The sequence below is a fragment of the Aquila chrysaetos genome, chromosome 2 (assembly GCF_900496995.4).
Source record: "Aquila chrysaetos chrysaetos chromosome 2, bAquChr1.4, whole genome shotgun sequence".
Classification (NCBI taxonomy): domain Eukaryota; kingdom Metazoa; phylum Chordata; class Aves; order Accipitriformes; family Accipitridae; genus Aquila; species Aquila chrysaetos.
The window spans coordinates 31,593,443-31,619,387 of NC_044005.1; the positions used below are offsets into that span (position 1 = coordinate 31,593,443).

At 39.4% G+C, this 25,945-nt stretch overlaps 1 protein-coding gene and 1 long non-coding RNA gene across 2 annotated transcripts; both read right to left on the bottom strand.

Moving 5' to 3' along the window:
* Positions 1-271: 271 nt before the first annotated feature.
* On the bottom strand, positions 272-25,179 carry COCH (cochlin). The gene is made up of 11 exons (XM_030041707.2): positions 24,999-25,179; positions 24,878-24,922; positions 18,957-19,113; positions 9,363-9,496; positions 8,111-8,173; positions 7,203-7,247; positions 6,967-7,114; positions 5,108-5,211; positions 4,038-4,264; positions 2,020-2,536; positions 272-1,255 (listed from the first exon to the last, which is right to left on the bottom strand). The coding sequence occupies exons 1-11, from the start codon at positions 25,021-25,023 to the stop codon at positions 1,080-1,082; spliced, it is 1,641 nt and encodes a 546-aa protein (XP_029897567.1). The 5' UTR covers positions 25,024-25,179; the 3' UTR covers positions 272-1,079.
* On the bottom strand, positions 19,156-24,871 carry LOC115352922. Its single transcript, XR_003927328.1, has 3 exons — positions 24,014-24,871; positions 23,689-23,790; positions 19,156-22,577 (listed from the first exon to the last, which is right to left on the bottom strand). It is a non-coding gene; the product is annotated as an uncharacterized LOC115352922 (long non-coding RNA).
* Positions 25,180-25,945: the final 766 nt, after the last annotated feature.

The window sequence follows — 25,945 nt, forward strand, 5'->3', positions numbered from 1 at the left end:
CAAATCTTTAAAGATGTTTTTACTAGCATTAGAAAGTTGTTATTCTGTGAGCTACTGAATCCCACTTACATGTCTGCCTACTCTTTTCTTTTTCTAACCATGTAATCTGATATAAATCAGTTAGGTTTCAAGGTTTGAGATACCTTTGGATTTGAATTTGAATCCTTTCAATTCCCAGTGTGTGGTCTAATTTAATCTCTTCGCCCAAGATTCCTGACTCTAGCTGTCTAGCCAGTAACAACTTTGTAAAATCAAGACAGTACAAAGCATAGACAGGAAAAAATGTGGTTATTAATTAGATATATTAGGAATATCACTGTTGACTTCAGTGGTGTAGGAAGCAGTAGTATCAGCTAATATGTTAAGATCCAGATCCTCAAAAAGAACTACTGTGCCTTAAATACCTTTCAAAATCTGTGCCAAAAGAACTGAACAACATAGATCCACAGAAACCTGTGGGTAGAAGTTAAATGTCTTTTGATGTAAACTTTGCCAACCAGATGGCAGTATCATTCACAATAGCAAAACCTCAACTAGTAAAAATAGACTGATTAGCTACAATCTGTTGTATCTTTTCTTAAACTGCCTGGCAATAATGGACGTTGTGCAACTGTAACACTGAAAGTACTTCATGCTATCAGCAGAACTCCTTGAAAAGATACAGAATCATAAGCTACAGAAGGCTTATAGAAGAAGATGATAGTACCGTGTATTTAGAATTATGTTGTTTAACTCATAAGAAGACATCTAACAAGTGACAGCAAAAATGTCAGAGCTGTACTGTTTCCTCTGCTGATATCTGATAGCCTTAACTGCACGATATGCATAGCTTTAAACTTGGGGATACTATACATGTATTGAAAATAATAGCTGTTGGCCAAATTCTGCACTCCAGTATTAAGTACAACTTCTAAAAAGCTCACATGAATCCTTGACTGACTACAGAAACACAAAGTAGCCCTTCTTCCCTTCTGTTATGATAGTATATATAAGAATAGAACATCTGTACTTTAGAGGGACTGTTTCAGTTTCATGATTTTTAGTTTCAAAGTAGTAATATCCAACAGCAGATTTTTGCTTTACTGTTTAGAGTCCAAAAAATCTTTACAGATGCCTCTAATAATATCAGGAACCATCTGCTCTAATCCTGTGAACTCTCTAGTGAAGAAAGTATGGGATTCTCTTGGTTCAGAAGCCATGTCTTTCAGATCATCCAGAGGTGCCCAGGCAACACCAACAGAGAAGACAGTTATTCCTACAGTAAGAAAAAAAAAAAAAAAATAGTTAAGACCATTTTGCCTATGGATACAAGAAAAACAGCCATTTCTACATCCATGAATAAATCTGGATTGGAAAAGCATGTTTCAATACCTGTGGTCTGTCCAAGATTATTAGATTTTGCCACTAAGTATCAGGAATTAGAAGATTTGTCTCAGTAAAAATCCTGAAGGAAATACGGGTTATCTTAAGAGCTAGTGTCTTAGTTGGTTTTTGTAGTGACACACATGAATGTAGCAGTTACAATGTCAGTCTTGAAACACAAGTAAAAAAGTGTAAAATGATTTTGAAAATAAATCTGGATCCTTTGTGTATGCTTAGTGCTTTCAAGCATCAGCAGGCCAGTAAGCTTTCTGGCCAAAACTGCTTATTTACTTCCTAGATGATGATGGACAGCAGGCGCCATGCTGTATTAGATGGCATCGCTGATTGGAGCTTCTCTACTTGGCTCTTCATTTTTAATCTACTAATTGCTCTCCTGTTTAGGGAAATAAGACTGGGTGTATGTTTTTCACTAAGCTGTCATGAGTGAGTCTACTCATACCTGGCTCCATAGCACTGGTTCTTTTCATCCTGATGGAAAACAGTTCCTTGGGGCTTACGCTTTGCTGAATTTAAAACAGGTATGACATTTGATTCGCTCAGTGGGGCTTTATTTGCAAACTTTAAAATCTTAACATTTACAATACAGCATAAATAGGATGAATCAACTTCCACTGCTTTTAAAGATACATCATTTACCTGCTTTTTGTGCAGCAGCAGCAGGTCCTCTAACATCATCGTAAGACTGACCATCAGTCAAAACAACGAGGAAATTTTTGTTAGGTCCATCTTTCATTGGCCCAAACACATTTCTGGTTGTGAAAGAAATGGCATCACCAGTGGCAGTGCCACCGCTCATGTAGCGAATGTTCCGGATAGCCGAGAGGACCTTTTCTTTAGTGGTGTAGTCTGTGAAGCTGAACTCGGTACGCTGATCGTATGTGAACTGCACAGCTGCAATCTTGGAACCAATGTCAGAGATCTCAAAAGCCTTTGCGACGTTGCTGATGAATTCAAGTACAAGTCGGAAGTTGCTGTCTCCAACGCTGCTGGAACCATCTATCAAGAAACCTATGTTGACAGAGTTGTAGCAGGTCTTGCTACACAACATCTGCTCATGTGAACACAATTTTTGGACAAGAGGTTTTACGTATTTGGTAGTACCAAACCAGGTGGGCATCTGGTAAGAGAAGAAGCCGTTGTTTCGACAGACAGCCTGTTTGAAAACGAAAAGTCAAGAAGTGAATACTGACACAGTGGTTGTATGGATAATAATCAGACATCTATATGATTTCCTTTCAAAGGTGGGTTAGAAATGGAGCCTGATGGTGGGGGTTTGGGGTGGGTTTTTTGCTTGCTGGTTTGTAAAGAAATTGAGGACAAACATCTGCAGTTGAAGTCAGTGAAAGCTACACTGTAGCTTATTTTAACCAATAATAAAGTCATCCCTGCCTCCCAACCTCTGGAAATTTCAAATAATTTCACTTTATTCGTAAGAATTGTAACAACTGGAAATTTTAACTACGTGTTTTGAAAGTGAACTAAGTCATGGCTACTGAATATACAAAGGAGTGAAAGTTCTGTATTTTTGTTTATCCACTGAAAATTAAGCTTCTGTGTTTTCCCTTTGAACTTGGTAAGCACTTTATTTTTTTTTAATCTATGATGTCTCAAACACAGATGTAGAGTTTGGCAGAAATATAGCTCCAGGTCATTCAAAGCAAAATTTCTTTCCCCCCTGGCTTCTATAGGATGCATGTAAAGTGCAATGTAATTGAGAAAGGGGTTAAATTTAAAATCAGCTCTCCAAGGTGATAACTAATCTGTCTAAGATCAAAATGCAGAAGGGGAGGGGAGGCCTTAGTCACCTAAGGTCACATCTTTCTGTGTCTATGAGTATGTAAGATTTGGACCTGCCTGCAATAACACTGGGGTGGGCAGCAAGCTATCTTGTGCCTGGAAGCAGCGGAGCTGTAGTGCTTCATTCTGTTCGTGCTCTGAGCTGTGCATTTTCTGCTGAAATTAAACATCTAAAACCTCCCTGTGAAAAAATGAGAGGTTTTTTCCACTGGAGAGTAAGTAAAGACCTACTGCTTAGAAAGCTCATGTGAGAGTAGAAGATCTGTATTCGAATTCCTACTCTAACTGATACAGAGCAATATCCAAAACTCTTCATCCAAGATGAATGGCTTGCATGTGAACTTGTTAGGATGTGTTTTTCAATCTTTCCTGCCCTCTTTGTAGTGAAAGTAAGTAAATAATCCTCCATAGAGCATGTACTGAAAGGTATGCCTCCCTGTCTGCCATTTCAGGATAGGAGATATCATATCTGTGTTTCATTGCCTTTGACACATTTAACCATACCTACAATAGGGGAATCTCCTACTCTGAGGATCTTCATGTAATTACAAAGTTCAGGAGCTACAGCTTGGCCAAGACTCTGAACTGGGAGGACAGTGATAGCATTTCGGTACCTTTGTGTAGCCCCCTTCAGCAGGAAAAAACCCAGCGTTTCTTTAGGCTTCCTATTGATATTCTTTTAAATCACTTATAAGCAGGGATAGCTTCACTGACATTTTTGAGACAGTATTTTAAGTTTACATATATATACACGCACACATTTATAAAAGCATTAGGTTCATTAATATTTTAGCATGAAGTAAATTCTCTAGAATCATACCCATGACTGAAAAATGCATAATGATATTCTTTCTTACTTTGTCAACAAAACCAACGTCTTGTACCATTCCCAGCTCCTCTGTTGTGGGTTTCGCTACAGATACAATGAATACATTGACTCCAAATTCTCTGGCCACTATGCCGGCTTCTTCTATATCATCTGAGGGCCACCCATCTAGGAACACTACAATGATCTTGGGAATTCCTTTGCGTGCTCCATTTTCTAAAGAGAAGAATTTCTGAGCTGTGTGCTTCAAAGCTTTCCCTAGTTTTGAACAGAAAAAGAATATGAAGAAATAATGCAATTACATTTTGACACCAGTTTCCTATATGAAATTTTGCTGGATTTTGGTTATGATTACAGGTCTAACCCACTGTAAAAGCATAAGAGTGTCCCAGGAAATTTGATGATAATGAAGCTTGAGCAACCTTTAAGTTAAAAAACAAAAAACAACCCTCAAAAAAACCAAAACCAAACCATCCCCACAAAAAAAAAAAACCCCAAACCCACAGATAAAGCTGAGGAAGAAACCACTGACATTTTTTTACCCGCAGGTCTAGTTTTGTACTAGGAAGTAGCTACACTAGTGCCTGCCAAATTAATCAGAAGGAAGTTGAGGAGCTACTTAAATTTAGCTTGTGAAATGCAACATATTTGGAATGCTCAGTTTCCTCATTTGGCAAACATCTCTTCACAACCACTTACTACTAATTCCAAGATCATTCTAACTCTTTAATTAGCAACTCATCAAGAACGAAACACTAAGCCTTTTAGATATGAATTTGTCTCAAGATATCACTCTGGTACTAGTGAAAAGTTGATTACTGTTTAAATGCAGGAAGTGATATTTGCACTTCTACTCTAATTAAATGTGTAATAAGCAACCCTAACTTCTGGAAATGAAATGGAAGGTGTGGCAATGTTCTAGTGGAAAAATGTTGAACCTAAGGTGAGTGTGGCATTTAAAATGCTTTCTTGCCTAACTGAATTATAAGAACTTCAGTGTGTATATATATATATACACACATAGTTTTATATATATTAAAATAAATAAGCATTTGGAAATGTAAATAAATAATTTCTATTTGCATGGAGGTATGAACTCACCTGTATTAGAATTGCCTCCTCTGAACCCTAGTTCCTTTATGGCAAACAAAACTTCCTTTGCGGCAGTGAAGTTTTTCAGATAGAATTCAATTTTTGGATGTTCACTGTGGAAATATAAAACAGAGTAATAAAGTATGTAGTTCACTTTTCATACCGCTATGGCATTAGCAAGCTAAAATACACTTTGAATCATTTCGTTCTTGGTAATGTACACTCTTCTTTGTATTTTTAATTCCTAAAATAGAAGTATGACCCTCACTTAATAATTCTCACAATCCTTAGCAAGAGGAATTATTTAGCTGGGTGGGTAAATCAAGAACAGATTGACTCTTATATTTATCAAGCAGCTGAAAAAAGTAGGTTGAAAATATATACAGGAAAAAATATTGAACATGCCAGATGTTAAACTAAATGCATTTGTGTAATTGAAAATTGGCAGGTTTTCCACTATTTGTATGACAAACACCTTGTTTTTAAAAAATTCCTGTGAAATGCAAACAGTTTAAGTTATTTGAGAAGTTTTAAGGTACATTAGCTACTGACTCCATTTAAGAAATGAAAGATTTTAGCTGCACTAAGTTCCCAGATTTCACTTTTGATTTATAGTAGGAAACAAATTTGTCATGTGAAGAGTAGAAAGAAAAACACCTGCAGGTCAAAGAGCTGCTGCTATGAATAAATGGCCTGATGCTCCATCAGAATCACTAGAATGAACCCCTGTGCCAAGCAGAGTTGGTCTGCAGTGCTGAATCTCATGGCACAATAACTGTTAAAATGGTACATTTTGAGATATAAAGATTATTGCGTCTAAGACTCATTTCTGATGAAGAGTTGAATGTTCAAGGCACTGAACTGATTACTCAGTTTCTCCAGGAATTGTTCCTCACAGTATTTAAACCCAGGACAGCAAGAGTGAGGGTCATTTCCCCCATATTTTGATGTCTACATTGGACAGACTGGATTTTTCAGGATGCAATTCATCACATCCTAAAAGAGGCATCCAAAGCGGTTCAGCTGGTTTGTGCCATGAATGTGGTCTTTCTAGTGACTGTAAAAGCAAGCCTAGGTCATTAAATCAGACACAGACATCTACTCTGCAGTTGTCTTAAAGGCAGGGGAGAGGAACAGACCTTAATGATGAAACATGCAATAGAGAAATCCTGTGTTAATATAACAGATGTTTCATCTTCTTAGAATAAAAGAGTTAAAGGCTACTTTGTACTTCCTTTATTCCAGAAGCAATAGCCAAAATGGCTAAGCCTTGGAAAACTGCTACTGCTGAGCACTAGCAAACTGACCTGTGGCTCCAAAAAACCTTTTACCAACATGCTGGATGTTGCAGTGGCTTTCAGACTGTTTTGCAGCCTGCGAACATACGTAGTAGTATGAATAGTTTTAAATAAAACAGTGACCAATTACAATTTGAAAATATTAGCTGTAATAACCTACAGGTTGGCAAGAGCAGGTTTTTGTTTTGTACATCTACACACAGCCAATTGTGACAATTCCCTCTCTACAATTTTTAAATAGCCATCTCCCCTTTGCAGAGTACTTTCTGCGGTTTTGCTAAGACGAGCTACAAAACTGTCAGTGACAGAGGGGCTGTGAGAAGTCCAGCTGCTCTCTCAATCCAAATATCAAGTACCAGAGGCAGATGATGATCAAATTTTTCATGCCTTCTCACATGGACATCTCAGTGTAGCACAGAGCAAACAGTACTGCAGCTGGAAAGATTTTGCTTTCTCTTGCTATTCATCTGCAATTATTGAGCGAATACTGTTCTGCAAAATAGGGAGTGATGTTTTAATTAATTTACCTTATTAATCACTCAGTTACATTTTGTACAGATCTGTTCTTACCTGGCTTGTACAACTCCAACGTGAGGCCCTTCTGTTCCAATTCCCAACATCACAGCTACTTTTCCAACAAAATTTTTCTGCAAATTAAATCTACGTTGGCCGATGTTGTAACTTCCATCAATAAGAAACGCAATATCAGCTTTACAGTCTGTGAACATCCAAAATACTTAGACTTACTTAACACCAAATAAACATTAGGATTTTGCTTTGCAAAAGTTAAATCTGTGGGTTCCTACCTTTGTTTCCAGCCTTTTTATCAAGTGGCTTCTTAGGTCTTTTACCTTCAGTGAAGGAAACAGCATGGATCATTTAAGAACAAGATGAACAGTCAAAAGTGAATGAGAAAAAGCTCAGACTCCAAGAATTACATGGCAATCTATCTGCAGTAAGAACTGTCAATCGGTTTAATTGTTAAACTTGTGCTACTACTGCTTTGCTCCTTAGAGAATATTCTTTTTCAAATGAAACAGTTTAACCTTCCTTTCTACACCTGCCTAGCTGATTACTGAAAGGGAAAAAGCTGATTGCGTTGCTGTAGCTCACCAACCCAAGTGCTACCATTTCTTAGTTAGTAATCCTGCTGTACACTGTGCAGTTTTAATGGTTTGGAAGCAAACTGTGACTTCAACTGTAAAGCAAACTGTCTATTCACAAAGAAGATCCAAGTCCAGCATTTATATACCACTAACCTTCATAAAAACTGATCTAGCCTTTTAATGCAGCATTTTCTGGGGAGAAATTTGCATAACATCTAAATTTCTGTTATGTAAGTCCTGACAGCACTCAGCTGTTGAGTAGTTCTGTAAGAAGGAATGCATTGTCTGTCTTCTCTGTTGCTTAATGGGAATGAATATTACATGAGCTTATGAACTCTTTCCTTCCTTTCTGTTATTCATATTACTTTTTAAAATTCGTTCAAGTTTTTCATAATTCACGTGAGCACTACTGAAGTTAGAATCAATCTCCTTGATTACAAATGATTCCGCTTTTTGCTGATGAAAGATATACTGCAAAAACAGATATTGTATATATTTTCTTCTTTAAAAATAAACAAATCATATGAAACATGGCATTTTAGTCAGGGATTCATCCCCTGTAGCACATCTTACCACAGGATGCTTCCCTTACTGCAGAGATCTCGTACCTGTAGAAGGACGTGCTGTTGATACTGATCGCCCAACTGCTTCAAGTGCTGTGTTCTTGGTACCTGTTAAAATATTGGAAGAATAAATTTACTCTATTTCAGTATATTTAGATGAAATTACAGGTGTTTGAAGAGCACTGTTTTCCCAATAACCTTTCTTGATCATCTGCCATTAGCCACTCTTGGAGTAGGACGTGGGCCTAGACAGATCTTTGGTGCAATCCAGTATTGCACTCCTTGTTTTACAGGTAATAAACTTCTCCTTTGAGCTTCTGCATTTGAAACAATAGCAGCTGATGAGTAATTACAGCATATCTAATTCATGAGAGTTTTTGAACTATAGCAGACATTATTTCTAGCAGATGCATTCAAGACGTGATCTGAGGAAGGGGATTTCACTTACAACCTCATCAAAAGCACCTGTAATTCCAAGCTCTTAGCTATTAATTTGCAATGGCCACTATACAAGGATTACTAGTATCTTAGAGTAGGCTGAATTTTAGCTATGCAAACAATAAGAATGCATTAGAGAGATTTGTTTCCCAAACTTTGAAAGAATATACCAGAAAACACATACACTTCAATATTTTTGAAAGCACAACAACATATATAACCAGTAGGCTTCTTTATACATTTTTATGAGGGTGGTTTAACCTCACCCAAGTGGCAGGGCATGATAACTGGTTTGCAGTCAGGCACAGTATCTCAACTATGCAGACAAAAACTTCTGAAAAAAACACCATGTCACACTGTAACTTAATGACCACATCACATCTAAGTTGACATTATTCCTATTTTTGGAGGGCCAGTGTTCTGTTTGCAGGGAACAGTGCCCAAGCTCTTTGAAGGGCCCAACAAGCGCTACTGCCTGCACAAAGGCAGGCAGGGCGAGAGAAAGGATAAAACTATATGGCTGGAAGCGGTAGGTGGACGGGACTGCAATAGCAATATGAAAGCACTGACTTAGATCAGTTTAAACTGTCATGGAACTGCACTGTCAACTGCCTGCTATCATGTCATTATATTCTAAATAACTGTGATCCATTTTTTGTATCAGCTTCTGCTACAGAGTAGCTAGAATAGTAGAAATTGTGGAAAATTGAAGATTAAAAAATGAGTTAAAAGTGAGAACTTTTGTTACTACAGATAGCAATCACATTTTTTCATGCATACAGAAGCACTGAAGAAGTTTCCTAGAGTTCTGTTAATATGTCAAATATAGTTTGCAAAATAGTAAGTGTGATCCACTTACGAGTCACTGAGAAAGACGAAGCCCATCTGGCGAGCACCTGAGACTGGATCCCGTTGGCATTTACAGCAGGGTAGTTTTCCTGTCCTGGGAGAGTCTGTACCCTTACAGCTCCTCCTGCATTGGTGATCACCCCGCTGAGATACAAAAAGAGTTGTTACAAATCAGACATTTTAATCACAAGACAATGCAATACAATTATACCATTATTAGTATATTGGACACTAGCCTCCTGAAAAAGATGCCATACAGGCAGGCAGTTGTGTTCAGGCTAAAAGAAGCTATACATTGCTGAAAAGACTTTTAAAAGAAACTATTCTGCAGAGCACCACACAGAATTATTAAAAAAAGATCAGGAAATTCTAAAATTCTGGCACTGTTCAGACTGACACAGAAGAGTGATGTTTCAAAGACATATCAATTCCTAAATGAAAGAGCTTCAGCAAAACGTATTTGAGCTCATTATGCCTCATGAATATTTGTGACTGAAACAAAATTCGGTACACTTAGCTACAAAATGACCAAAGCTAAGAAAACAGGGAAGAAAAATTGCTGTTTATAGTAGTAATGGATACGTAGGCTATATTGTTATGCAACTACAGACTGAAGTCAGAAGTGGTAAACATTACTGATAGCAGCCATCAGATTACTGATAATTATAAGAACAGAACATAAAGCATCTTATTCTTCTTATTCACCTGTAGTAAACATTAAATGTGAAATCTGAAATGAATGAAATAAATGCAAGTTGCTAACTCAATCCATGTAAGATTCTGGATTGCTTTCAGTCTAGACTTGGAAATAGTATATCAACAGCAGATGCCATTCAACCGTGTAATTTTCACTGACAGAGACGTAGAGTAACATACCAAATTGAAGCTTCAGAATTTGGAATACTTAGGTAACAGTTAACAAGTCATAGCTATCTTCATTAGCTGAAGCATACTGCAATGCATCCTTAATATACAGTTATAATGGATTAATTAAAAAAAAAATTCAGAACAAATACCAAGAATCTTACTGATTAAAATATCTTATAAAGTCATATTCAGTATTATAAGACTATTACATTCCTTAATGCCTTACCAGAAGCATCAGGTTAGAAACAGAAGCGACAAGAAAACTTGTAGCAAAATCTACGGAGGAATTTTTCCAAAACTGAGAAGGTGGTCAAACCTAAAACACCCAGACCCTAGACAAATTTTTAGAGGTCATAGTCTAGTTCTTAGAGAAGGCGACTATAATTTTTCCCTTGTTGAATTTCATTTCATGATACAACAAACAGGTTTTGAGGTTGCCTACCAGATCCGTCCTGCCATCTGAGACAAATGAAGAAATAGCTGGTTTGAAAATCTTGCAGATGCTTATGGGCTGTGAATCATGTGAATACGTAGCAGGACAATAGATTTATGCATTTAGGAAACTTCAGGGTTAAAAGCAGCCCAGAGTGAACTTCACTGTTTTTGCAGGCAGGGAGGCTGTTATGGTTGGTTGTATTTGGATACCTCAAGTGACAATAACAGGCATCAGAACTAGTTAGATCTCTTTTTATGTGCTACTGAAAGTATGGTTGTTATTTTTAGAGGCCAAAATGCAATGTTAAGCTTCTCTAAGAGGGAGTAAAAGCTTGATGCTTTGTAGTACTTGGACAGGTACGGTACTCTGGGAGACAAACATTTCAAGACTACGTAAACACAGCAATGTGCGCCTTTGTGTTTATTTTTCTTATCTGCTTGGCTTCCTGCTTGAAAAGAGGTCCCAGCGTAATCTGATTTAAAATATTGTGAAAGTAGAATAATCAAGGCCAGAGTTTAGGAAATCTTGCATATATTTCTGGTAATATGAGCTCTGGGTATCTGTGGCGAAGGCAGCTTCCACATAAATCTCCTTGTGGACTGCTGTTAAAATACATTCCTCATTCATGGACGTGCTTTGCATTTCTAAACTGAACTGTGGTTATAAATATTTAATTCTTGTAGCTTGGAAGATTATGATAGTAGTTTCAAAATACAGATATTTTCTCATCTAGGAATACTATATACAGTATATAGGCAGAGGATCTTTAGTAAAGTTACCCTGAATGAGTTTAAAAATCAGACTATAAAGTTGGCAAATACAAACAGCACTTCACAGTTCTTTAAAAAACTGTGAGAGGAAAAATCAGACCAGAGCCTCTAACTGATTATTTTTAAATGACAGGAAAATTCAGTAAGGCAAAGTTATCTTTGGGAAAAAATAACACATTAATATATTTATAATATTTCACTCTAATTAGAACATAACTTTCTTCTCTGGTACCTGGCTCTCTTTGGCATCTAAGTCTTCACTAGTGTCTCAGGAAATATGTGTCAGAAATAGAATATATATGTTGAATTGGAACAGTTTCTAGTTCAAGTTTATACTTGCAATTTTAGTGAAGGTACTTGGGCTTACATCAGCAAACCTGATCTATGCCCAAGTTAGATCCCAAGAAGAGCTTAGTATGTCTTCCCACTTCCTTTGTCATGGGCTCACAACTTTGAGCGCAGGCTGAATTAAACTCAAGAAGACATTCATACTGAAAGCTTAACTTAAGAATTTTTCCTGGAAGCAATGATTTAATCTTATTTTAGGCACAGTGTGACCAATTTTGTCTATATTGTTCCATTTTGTCCATTGGTCTTTTCATTTTGATTGCCACATAATCATTCTGGGAAAAAATAATAGTCTAGATAGTCTCCGATGAATTTGGAAGCTTTCCACTGAAACCAGAGTAGATTTATTTGCTCCTTATCTACTTATTGAAAACACTTGATTCTGTATTTCATCACAAGCCATAAAACTCTAGACTGCCTTCTGAAGATACATTATTTCCATATAACAGCTCTGCTACTTTTAATGCAGGTGGGAGGTTGATATTATCTGTGAATATAACATGAACTATAGCTTTATCAAAGTTATTCCTCTTGTCATTTGGTTCTGTAGGTAAGTTAACAACTGTTTAAGCCATCTTTTACGATCTCATCAGTTTTACTTGGGATGTTTCTTCCAGCAATTTACTCAGAGTGCATCCTCATAACATGCTAAAGTGGAATAAACAATATTGTCAGTATGCCTTTATATTCTGAATCAGAGTGGCAAATTCCTTCCTGCAATTGTTTATGATTGACTTTAAAAGTGAGATTCATCCTGTGTAGATCTGCAGCAGTATTTAAACAGTGAAGAAGTGCCTATGCATTTCCTTAGAATGATTTCTGTCATTACAACTTGCTTTGATTTTCACTGCTGTTTTTTGCTCCTGTGTGATTGACTTGCACGCCACGGCTGTTTTGATTAAACTGGAACTCTGCAGATTTTCCAGGAACAGCTTTCGCTTCCTTACTCACTATGTTTCATGGTACTGCCAGCACTGCTTGATCCAACTTTATATAAAAGCTGTCAGTCCATTCTCTTGCCTAGCTTCACTGTTAATAACAGATCATAATTTATACCTAAACAGTATTTTTCACTCAAAAATGCACACAAATTGAACAGAAAAGCAGATACATGAGGAAGCAATCCAGTATCTCACTGTACAATAGCTCATGGAAGAAAGTATACTGGCCAAGGGCAGCAGAACATATGGGAAGGTCTTAGGAAATACAGGAATTTCATCTAAAACATACTTTAAAAATCTGAATTGAGGTAAACGAGCAGATGGGAGTGAAGCTTTTTAGAGCCTCACGCACCTCCTCAAAGTGCAAGAACTGTTTATCTCCACTCTCAGAGAAAAAGATACAGGTCTGGCTTGCCTTTGCTTAATTTCAAATGCATTTTTAAAGGAGCCTCTACATCAAAACTGATGCCTAGACACAAAGAGACTCTTTGGCCATGGGAGACGACCGTTATAGATGTAACTGCAGTCAGTAATGTTAGACACAGCAGTAGAAAGCTGAAATACCATCTCCTGTTTAAAGAAGGAAGAAACAAAAAAGATTTTCACCAGGTGAAAATCTTTTTCCTCTGGGTAAATTTTCCATTGTTTCTTAGAATGTGTAAGAGCAGTGACAGATTTGGCTGATGGAGAGAGCATTTTTTGCAGCATGCTTATAAGCTACTGACGTGTTTAAAAATGTTGGAGATAAAGCCAAGTGGCTATTCCCTTAAATGGGCTTAGTTTTAAGTGTAAGGTAAGGATCAGCTAGATAAAATTGTCTAAAGATAACAAAATGTTATCAGTGATATAGACGAAGACTGTTTTTCCCCTTGTTGTATAACAATGTTAAAGAGTGAAGAGAAATAGTTTTGAACATAGGCTAAATTTTGTATGCTAAGGAAAGGTCCCAAGTCCAAGGGCAGCAGCACTACAACTGAGCTGTTGAAAGAAGTATGTATTGAGCTGATTTAGTCTTGCAGTCCAGAAGCAAAACATCTGCTCAAAAGCTCACATGGTATGTTTTCATGCTCATCATATGTCTACAGGTAGGCTATCTGCTTTTTCAGCAGAAGGAAGAGAGCAGAAAGATAGAGGCCTGACATACTACCCAAGAGCATAATTTGACCTGAAAGTTCCAGTTCCCATTGCTAACAGAGTGCTGGCTGTGATAGCAGTTGGCATTTCCTATAGGGTCCTTGGATGAAAACAGTTATCCTCAGGGACTTAAGACAAGACAGGTGAATTACCTGAATTCTCATAATTCCTTCCTACTATCAGCAGCTGCATCAAACTCCTTCCACATCATCCACCTTTCTCCATCGCTCCAAGAAGCATCCTCCTCTTCTCCAAACTGCAGTCTCCTACTGCTGCCTAATTGCCTTCAATCACTGATACGGAGCTGCTCAGGGTTTCATGCCAGCATCCTCTGGCCCCCTGGGTTGTTCTCTTTCTGTCTCCTCTGCACCCCTATTGCTTTTGGCAGGAAAGAAGGCTCAGCAGCAGAAGCAGGCACTATACCAAAGTTTCCCAGGGGATCTACAGCTGCTCAGAAATCCCTCTGGCCAGACAACTTTTTTGTCAATATTCTTCTAGCAAACACCAGGGCAGCTCAGAGGCCGTTCCTGTTTGTGGTCACTTTGTGGCCAGCTTGGTAATACAATGATACGCTTTTGTTACACTTGAGTTCTGGGACCCCGATGTTTAATTAGAAATGGTTCCATCCTGTGACTACTTCGGAAGGTTATGAGAAAATTTACAGGCCTATTTAGCATCTAAACTACCACATTGGGCTAGGTCTCCATTTAGTGGAATTGGCACTAGAACAGAACTGCACAAGCTGAGAACCTAGTCCTTCATTTGACCTTCTGATTATTAATCCAATTAATCACTCAGTGGTAGATTTAACTCAGTTCTTCATGCCTACATAGTGTCAGCCTGGTAGGAGGTTCTCCATTCTTCCCTCGACAAATAAATCTTTTATTCTTCTGCCCAGAAAAAGAACAATATTAAATAAATATTCTGTTTCCTGAAAGTAATTACACATAAAATAAGGAGAGAAAAAGCCAAATATAACAAACTAAAACAGGCAGAAAGCTTATTCATCTGTAGTATACAGAATTATTCATAGCTGAATTCTGCTAAACTCTTTACATGCATTATAAAGTATTTTCTTGTATTAATAATTGCCTCACAGGAATGGAACCACTCATAGGAATAAGCATTGTTTGGTTTATATAAAATAAGAAATCATGTCTCAATTTGGAACCGGCACACAAACTGGAGCATATGTGGAGCAGGGAACTGACTCATGCTCACACAATCATTTTCAGTTTAAAAAAAATAAGGAGGCACTGCTCCCAAGACTGATGCTTCTTGAAACGGTGGATAGTTGTCTGACTGTGCTTTCTATAAGGTAACAGCAACAGTCATTGTAGTGGCACAGGCCTGGTACTCAACAGTGCTTAAGGTATAGAGCATGTTGCACTCACCAGGCAACATAATGTAGAGTACACCTAGTTAACTGAAACAACCACAACTAGTTTATTTGAAAGAAATCTAGGAAATTCTCAAAGTGCATATCTATTCACATCACGATAACAGCAAGTTACGGTGATTACCTATTAGGAATATCTTCTTGGAGTTACTTTGACACCAATATGGAGTTTAGCCATTGCAATACAGAGCAAGAAGGAGCAAGTATTTTGTATGTTTTTGTTGGATTTTGCAGCCTGCACTGAAATTAGCTGAGAACCAAACAACTATAGCCTCTCCTCCATTCGTTAACCCCTTTTTTACCAGGACTAGTATTTACGGCTGCTAATAGTTGCAGCAAAACCAACAAAACTCTCATGCAGCAAATTCTGATCTGAGTATGAAAGGCCAACAGGACTAATAGCACCCAATTTAAAGGTAGTCTTCAAATAACAGCAGTTCTGCTAAATAGAAGATTTTCACCTATATTCTGCTTTTTCAAAATGCTTTACTACAGTCTATCATATTCAGAAGACTTGAACATTGTTAATTTACATTCTTACTGGAAGACACAGATTAGAAGTGTGAGTATATTTTAATTCCTTCATTGCTATTAGAGCCCTCACTGTTCTCACAAGATCTGTGGAGACAGATTGTTAGATGCAGGTTTTAGAAACAGGGGTGCACATTTCACAAGTAGTATAATTTATATTGACAGTTACTGTGATAAGTATGGATTTTTCTATACTCCTATGCTTCTGGGCTGGTGAACAATAATACACATAGTTTATAAGGTACAGACTTCAGTGAAGAGTTAAGTGATGTATAAATGCCTGTGCTTTATTACCTAGGGGAAGACTATTCAAATCTTGAAAAGAAATCTGCATCTTCCATTTCTTGTATCTCCTCCTTTTGTAGAAGTATTCCCCAGCTGTGATAGAACTGAGGCCCACCAGCTTTCTTGGTGGGAATTCTCTAACAGTCATTGTCACCACTGGCATGGGAGGTTCAAGACCACCGCCTAGCTGAACTGGTTAGGAACTTTCTTTGCGACTTTTCAAAACACTCAAGTCTTCAATCCCTTTGGAAAAAAGGGTCTTGATAGCAAAAGCTTTTTTTTCTGTTTAAGTAAAGACATCTTTGGCAACCAGTAAAGAAACAGAATGTCAAAATAAATGGCTTCATCACTAAATACAAACATTGTCTTAGAAAAAAAGACAACAGGAAGAAATCTCAGCTTTCCTGTGTAACCTTTTTTTCCTAAAAAAAAAAAAAAAAATAGAGACCTTTGATCCAGAGATTCTTTCACAAACTTTTTGTATATACCTAAACTAGGAAAATGAAGAACTGAAGTCTAACTTTTTTTTTTTTAAACACTCATGAAGACACTTAAAGCACATTGAATGGAGGCATTCATTCTTTTTACAGAAGGATCAAAAGGAAGCCTGTTCTAGCAATAAAACACACATGGAGAAATGTAATTATCTTTGAAACTAACTCTTAAGCTTTAAAAACAAATACACACAGACCCTACAATACCTCCCAAGTTCTTTCTAGCTGCCCTCATAGTACCTTAGCTCTTAGTCTCCTTTACAGCATTTGAAAAATTCCAGACAGAGTTTCTAATCAAAACTCCTCCTTATATCCAATTAAAATAAAAAAATTGTTCATTTTAGTTTACTTTGGAGTTTAAATACTATAAAAATAGCCTGAATTTTTGAAGTCTTGTTAAAAGTTATAGGATTTTAATTGACACTTATTTTAAATAAGTTTCTGGATAGTAATGATAGCCCCCTAAATATTATTTAAAATGTTCAGTATGTATTTTATGGCATTTGAAGTATCAAGGAATGAATGTTAACTCAAAAAAAACCCTTTAGTTTCCTCCTTTACCTTCTAGTAATTTATTTCTCTATAAAATTCTAGAGGTTTTTTTTCTTTTTTTAAATAAAAAAATACTCTGATAGCAGAGTTCAGCATCACATCAACATATTCTGAAAGTTTCTTTCTGTTGCTTGGGTATAAAAAAAAAGATTGAAATTATTCCCCCATTTCTTTTAAATACCTTGCTTCACTTAAGTTTTTAAGAATAGTTTCAGCCTTTCTGCAAGGACAGCAGTAGTCTTATCTGGACTATAAAAATATAATAAGATGGTGTGATTTTTTTTGTTTAACTGTAGTTTATGTATATGTTAACATGAACATACCTAGGAGCTTCAGCAATGCTCAAAGGGATTCTGGATAAGTTATGTTGTAATCCACAAATGCTAATGAAATCTCATTCATAGGAATAGGATGTTAGAAATGTCTCTGTAATATAGTATGATACCTCAACATAATAATTTGTGTCAAGAATACCTCTTGAAACCTAAGTAATTTAGATTATATGCATGAAGTCATTTAGATTTAAATATATTCATAATATTTAATTATAGAATTCTCAGAAATTAGGAAGAGTTTGGGCAGGATGATCTAGTCCATACTTTCACTTCAAGATAGGATCAATTATAGTTATCTAGTTATTCTAGACAGATGGATGTCTATTGGTTTTTTGAAACTGCACTGTCTATTGCAGTTCCTATAATATCCCAGGCCATCTAGTCTATCCTTATTTTTTAGGCTTTCCTTCATGTCAAATCCAAATTTCTGCCGCTGAAATGTCAGTCCTATCTTAAGAGTCATAACACCTTACAAAATTTCAAATCTACTTTGTGGTAGGAAGCATATTGTGAAAGGTCTAAGTGAATAAGTATCATGTTGTACAGACAGTTAATAGACGAAGCTAAAAATCCTCCTTTAATAACCAAAAAAGCTTTCTCAAAGCATTAAAATCGAAGTCTGAAACTCCCTGTAGACTGACAGTCAGGAATCAGTCTGGCTTCCACAGGCATCTGAAATAGATATCTCACTGTCTCCAGCTGGTTTTGTCCAACATGTCCCTATTAAAAATTGATCCAAGAGAGAATTTACCTTGCCAATAAGTAATTAAACCTTTGTCCTTCCTCAAAAAAACCCCGCCCTCTCAAAACCCCAGATAACCTCAATGAGATATCTGCCAGCCTGTTTTCCTTCCCCTGTGGAATTATTATTGCTTCTCTAATGACATCTATTTAGCATGGATTACCTGGATATTTTTCTTAGTCTTTAGTTTTCGATTTGATACAGAAGTGAATTCAGCTAGATACTGGTCTAACTAAGAGATCATTAAGTAGACTAACACCCAGCAAGCAACTGTCAGAAGAGAAAAGCTGTAACAGAAAAGCATAACACTGATTAAAAGCAATAGTCTATGGACCACATTCAGCCAAATCATTGGTAGGTCTCTTTGCATAGGAGCTTAAGCATATTTCAACAATTTCAGAAAAAATGTCATGTAAATTAAAGTCAGAACGTGAATCTGCTTTTATTCTCCAGTTATTTACTATTTCAACTGTATCCTTCCATGTCTACCAGTGACACCTAAGTAATCTTACAGTGAAAGTCTGTCTGCTGCTGTGCCCTTTCAGAAAAAGTTAATAAAGTCATTTTCAGGAACACTTAAAACAACTCAGGTAACTTGCAAGCCACCCAACCATTCTTTTCTTCCTTGTTCTATCTTCTCCTAATGACATTCCTACTGAGTTAATGTGGCTCTCGAAATCCAGAAAGATCTTTATTATGATAGCATCAAAAAGTTAAGGTTTAACTATATAAACTTGCTTAACACATTGATTAGCAGTCATCTGACTGACCTGTGTATGGCAGCTCCACAGACACTGGAAAGAGAGGCATAAACTCCATCTCCAAAGACATAAAATTGCCATAGAGGACAGTTTGCTGGGCAAAGGACATCTTCTGTCTCCTTTCTAAGGTCAAGTCCTCTTGTAAAGCACGTGATAGCAGTGGAAGCTAAAGAAAAAAGAAGAACCTGTGACCTGAAAATCTTAAGGGTTTGTTGTCAGGTTTTTTTAATCTCTCTACAGTTTCCAAGCTTAAAGCAATGTTTGAATTTGAAATTAGGTACAGTGTCTCATCTTATGCTCCAGCATGTCTGTAAAGACATCTTTGAAGCTTACAAATATACAGGTATGACAAGGAAGAACATACTCTTAAATTATTTATGGGAAAGAAGTGGAGAAAAAGATGGAAAGGGTAAAAAAAAAAGAAAGCAACACTAAAACAACATTAAAATAATTTCCAAGGAATATTACAGGAGGAAAAGCAATTCACATCTGTAAGTTTACTGCAGAGACAGAAGGGCAAGGGGAAGATCTTCAAGGGCTGGTGGAACACAGGAGTAGACAGCACTCTCCAAGGGAGAAATTAAATGACTCTGACATCCCCATGGTAATCTCCAGCCATAAAGACATCTATGAATCACTTGGGAAACTCTGAATCTTCTCTCCAGTGGCATTCATGAAGCAGCATTTCTCTTAGCCTCTGCAATAAATCCTACTGAGGCCAGCATAAAAAAAGGAATACCCATCTCCTTGCTCCAGTAACACAGTAACATCTAGAACATTCACATCAATTCATTGCAATGAAATTTACACCATTATCATTGTGCAAAGGACTGTCAGATTCACCCAGTGAGACAGAAGTTATTTATTCAGCTGAAGCACATGCATTTTTCACATAGAACTCTGTTTTTTTTCCCCTTAAAAGTTGCTCCTCAGATTATCATTGTTAAGCTTTCACTGTGCTTGCATGTGTGCAACATAGGCATGCAGACACAAATTTACACCAGTATACAATTTTCCTTGGCAAATTGATGCTTTTTCTTTTGAAAACTGAGAGGTCATTATCTTGGATGCTCACTACCATCCTTCTAGTGCACAGGACAGCACATTCAGCTGGTCCGATAGCACAGCAAATTAGGACTTGGGCTTAGATCAATATCAGTTCAGCATCATAAATGCAACCCATGACTAGATATTTATTCTGAACTTCCCAAGAAAACATCTTGCCCTTGCTGAGCACTAAAAGGTGCAAGAACCTTTTCTACATGCACTCAGAGTATTACTTTTTCACAATATTAAGATGAGAGCTGACAGAGGCTGGCCAACATATCAGTGCATACACCACAGCGTTATATCCCAAGGAGAGTATGTTTCAGGGATCAGTGATCCGTCTCCCACCTGCTTCCCTGCCCAGTCTTTCCACACTTACGCTAGGGTGCTTACTGACCCCAACATAAGCTGCTTGTATTTGAAAGTATTTGGAGCATGTCCTGTTCCTCATCAGCAGTTAGAAAAGGTCATACCTGCTGCTAATCTCACTGACTTTAGAACTGAAAAGCAGAATAGTTACAGACAGAGGTGCACAGGAAATTGTGTCAGTTCATTCTGGCTGCATAAATCTAACACATATGTTCATAGACCATGCATGTAGTTTTACTTTTAAGTATATGTAATCCTCATTAATGCTATACTGAAATTGTGTTAAACTACCTAGTCACATCTTCCTGAAAAATCTTTGCTGTTATTTGTCAGCACAAAGATGTGACTTAAATATGCTAAATACATCTATATAGTCCAGAGTAAGAAAAAAGAAACCAGTAAATACTTCTTCCTTTTTCCCTTCTCAAGATAATAAAAGCTGTCCACCTAGCAAGACACTGTGAAGTGATTTAATCCAATTCTCAAGTATCCTAAGAAATAGAGAAGTTTCTTTTAGGACTTACAGTCCTACCTACTCACACCCTCTCCATGTTTATCCTTACACATTTGCCTTAAAAACAAAAGTCTGAAAAATCATGCTTATACCTAGAAGCTCCATATTTTCATTGTTAAAAGTGCTATCTTAGTGGTATTATGCTAAAAGAAGTCAATTTGCTTTACTGTTTGAGTCCCCCAATACTTTCATGAAAGTTCTAGAAGTGTATCAGCTAATTACTGGGCACCAATCAAGTAATAGCCACCAAATGACAACTAGCAAGACCATCAGAATAAAAGAGCAGCTGGAAGGCTGGATATCCTTGGAGGAACCACTGCAATGAGCATCACTGGTAATCTCTGCTCTCACAGTAGTGCTTGTGCCATGCACCCTGCAACATTCTTCCAGCCTCTAAAAGTGCAAGACGCCACAGGAAGTTTTAATACCTGTCATTTCTAATGTACTGTACTTGACTAAATTCCTTGGCAGGCTGTGCCTACAAAGACAGTATTTAGGCATGCCTAGTTAAGGAACCCTTTATCACTTGGAGATCTGTATTTCCCTCACTAGCAGGTGATTACTAATTACAGTCATATGTCAGACTAACATTTTACATAGCACAGAAGATGGGAAAAAAAAAATCTTGTTGTGTTTTCCCTGGTTGTGAAAACACAGAAGTCCACTGTAACCCATCCATGGGATTTTTATGTACTGGCAGTTTAAAGACTGTCATGACCCTTGTCTACACAATGAGAAGGTTGCTTCCAAGGGAAGGCAGCAAGTTGCTGCTGTGTGAACCGAAGAGCTGACATACTGTAGCTAGGGGCTGTAGCTGTTCGTACCTCAGCTGGATCAGCACACTTTGAAGTGCATGATGCTGTTAATTAAAAAGCAACAATTTCATTTTGGTTTTCTATGTAGATAGATACAGTTTTCTATAAACTATAATTCTATAACTGAGACTAACATTAGGAATGTTAGGTGCATCAAAACGAGAAGTACTGGGTACCAAAATTAAGACATATGATATCAACTCTGCAGAGGATTTTGTTCTTCCCTCTTAGGTAACGTATCATTAGCTATCCAACCCATAAAACTACAAGCAATCTGTTGCAAACAGGATATGTATTAATCAGGTCTGAATACTAGATAATATAGAAAAGTTCTTTGCCAGCTTACACACTAATTCTCCTAAATTTCACATGTGACATTACTATTAAAATTGAAGAAGGTGGTTGTTTTTGTTAGTCTATCCAAGATACTTCATCATAGCAGAAACCACCAAAGGGCTACATATATAAGGTAACCGATATAAAACCTGTATGTTTTAATCACTGTAATTTAAGAATGCAAGAGCAGTAGCAGTGGAGGCATTTCTCTGGATACTTATGTGATCCAATACTCTAAATCCATGTATTTCTGGAAGAAGGAAAGATAAGCTTGTAATTTACAGGAAAGGACTCAGCCTTAGACTCCTACCCATTCTGGACTCTGACGAAGACTAGAGACCTACGTTTTGCAATATAACATTAGGCCTTCAGAACTGTAATGAAATGACCATCATCCCATTCTGTCAAAACACACACTCTTTAAGCCTCACAGAAACACACTATAGCAGGGTACACCATAAAAACAAAGTACTAAGAAAAGAAACTGTATTTCTTCCTGATTTAAGCCGTATTTAAAGGTAGGGATGAATGTCTTCCATCACTGTTGACCTAAAAAAGAAAAAAAAAAGCAAAGGCTCACTTGTCTCCTAAAACATCCATCTGATAACCATGCTTTCAATCATTCTATCAGTGTCCATCTTTTTGGTGCCTCATCCCATATACTCTGATTTGCCCTCAATAGCTGGTTTATGCCCACCTGTAGAAATTCTCAGTTTTTGACAGAAGTCACTAATGTAAAAGAATGTAGAAAAATAAAATCCATAACCAAAATCTGAGCTTTTCTTATCTTGAAGTTTCCATGCATTGCTTTGGGAAAGCAGAATTTGTTTATGTAAAGGAAAAAAAAATATCCCTATGTACATTATCACAAAAAAGTTAGGGATTTCTAAGAGTAGGATAGCTTTACAAGTCATAAAATAGAGAAGTACATCCCTATTATGCTTCTTACTCCTGTCAGTACTGTTTCTCTGCAAAATAGGAAGATTTGAAGTCCTTTTTTATCTTGAGGATTCAAACAAGCCTGCTTTTTATATCTCATGCAAGGAATACTCCCACAAACCTTATCCATACTAGGAAAAAAAAACATACTAGTAGAACTATACCTGTTTATATTTTGGAAAACATATTCACAGATTGCAAACAAATTCATATAATCTTAAGCACATATCCTGATCTGCACAAGAGCAAGGGGATTTAAAAAATCTGGTCAGGGCTATATCATTCATTTCAATATGAGGCTTGCCCTTTTCTGATCAACTTAAGGTCGCTTACCATCACATGCCAATGTTCACCCACCCATACAGTCTCATGTATGGTAACCAGAACTGCTGAACTGAGCAATATTTCTATGCATTTCAGGGGGAGTATAAGGAAAGATATAAGATCCTTTAAGATCTCCCTAAGTAGTTATGAGCCTAAATAGAGTGGATTTTTGAGGAAACTCATGTTCTTCCGTTACTTTGAACAACAGAATTTAAGCACTTTATAAAAGTTCCTGCAAGCTTCTAGTTCAATAACCAAATGCTACTTAATTTAGGCTCAGAATAATACTAAGAGACAATATCTTACACGAACCATACACATATTACAAACACATCCTGGTACCAATATTCCATTTTGCCAATACACCCTTAATGTTATTTTAGCTGGTTCCAGGTACCTTCAGATTACAGTGACTTCTTCTCCAGCCCTGGGAGAAAGCATTACAGAAAACTTTTCGCTTGTGTCCTGACAGACTGTTGGCACTTCATCTGTAACACACCTGTAAAGTAAAAGGGAAAAGAATTGGGGTTGGAGTAGGCTTTCTATTGCTGTGCATTTTTTTCCTTTTATAGCCATAGCATTCCTGTGTCATACAGCTATTATCAATTTAGCACGAAAGAATTTTCCAAATGCTTAAGTGAACACAAAATGAGCAGCAAATCCTGCTTCCTAATGGCTGTGAAATCCTGAACAGCCATTCAGAAAAGCTTGAGGTCACTCACCTTCTGCAGGCCAGGCCTGCGTCCTGCAGCACATCCTTCTGGAGGCTCCTGCCCTCCCTCTATGAGCGGCTCTGCTGGAAGGGGCAGACAAACCGCTTGCGTCCTTCTGGCGCGTTATTTCTTCAACTGCTTCCTATGGCTCCTTGTTCCCACGGAATGACTCTGGCTCCAGGAGAGCCCACTCTCCAGCAGCAGGGATGCAGTCCAACAGGGCACGGTGCAACAGGCAGCCCCTGCCCTGCTAGGCATCTTAAGCATGTTCTTTTGCTTTCCGGGTCAAAACAACGGCAGGGCAGGTTTAAGAAGTTTTTAACCAACTCCATGGTCAAAGATACGTCGGAGATCCTCAAATCGCCAAGCACCGCGCGAGTGCCTTTGTAACACACACAAACACACTCCCACTCACTCTTGCTATCAGCGCTCCCCTTGACGGGGACACTTGTCACCACCGCTCTTCTTCAACCTGTGCCAGGAGGGAGTTTCGCCCCCGTTCGGAAGCGTTCCCAGACATCCTCCGTGCCACTCTGCAGCCTCCCCCGGGGCCACCTCCCGAGGAGCCTGACGCGGCGGGGCCCGGCCGGCCTCCGGCCCCGGGGCAGCGCTGCGACCCCGGCCCTCCGCGGCGGCGGCCCCGCCGCTCGCACCGCTGCCCGGGGCGGCCCGTCAGCGCCCCGCGGGGACCCTCCCCGGCGCGTCCCGGCGAGAGGCGGCCGCGACCGGGCGCGCCGGGGAAGCGCCGAGCCGGGACCCGCGACCGGGCGGCCCCGGAGACCGTCGCCTCCCGGCGGGGAGGGAACGGGCGGAGACGGTCCCGGGGGGAAGCCCCCCCGTGGACAGGTGGAGGGAGGAGAGCGGCCAACTCACCCGAGCCGTCGCTCCCGCGCACGGGGCCGGAGAGCAGAAAGGCGCCTGCGAACAGACAGGGAGCGGGTCGGGTCGGGGCGATGGTCCGCGCCGGCCCCGAGCCGCTCCCCGCGGTACCCACCGAGGAGAAGGGGGGCGAGCCACATGGCGGCCGGGCTCGCCCGCACCCCGGGGCAGCCGAGAGCAGAGGCGAGCAGCTCAGCTCAGCTCAGCACAACGCAGCGTGCCCGCCCCGCCGCGGGCTGCCGTCCCCTCCGCCCTGCCCCGGCACCTCCGCGGAGCTGCACAGCCGGCGGCCGCCGCCGCGCCCGCTTTAAACCTCTCCCGGGGCGCATGAGCACTGGGGCGGGCGCGGAGCTGGGCGGCCCCACGGCTGGGCGAGGCCCGGCAGGTGCTGCCGTGCCGCCGTCCCGCCCCCCGCCCGCTCCTTCCACCTGGGCGCAGCCCGGGTCCTCCGGGACCCGCCGCAAGCGATGGGGTTCAGCAATTCGCCCCCCTCCCCGGTAACGCCCCGGCCCGCGGGGGCCCCGCCGCTGCGGGCTGGCAGCGGAGGCACGAGGGCCTTCCCGTGCCCGGCGAAGACGCCCTTCCCGGTTGCCTTTCCAAACCTGCCCGCACGCTCCTCTACCTCCCGTCCACCCACAGCTTTCGAATACCCATTTCAGAAACCCTTTATTATTAGAGTACCTTACTCCAGATACCTTTGTTCCCGATATCTTCAGAAACGCGAGTGAACTTCCAGTTACTTCGCCCCAACGTCCGGCCCTTCCTCCAAACTGAACGAAGGGGCAAAGCTTTCCGGAGCAGGAACCCGGCTCGCTCTCTGCTCGCCCCCCGCTCCCCGCCAGGGCGGGCAGAGCGGCCGGTCCCCCCGGAGCCGCGCACCCCGCGCCCGCCCCGGGCCAGCCTGGCGAGGCCGCAGCCGTGCCGGGGCGTTAACTCGTCCCGCTGGGCGCTGCGAAAGAGAGCGCTGGGGGATTTAAGCCTAATTTAATCTTTCGAAGAGATGGAAATACCCTAACCAGCATCACTGTATTGTTCGTATTTGGTCTAAAACGTTAGCGTAAA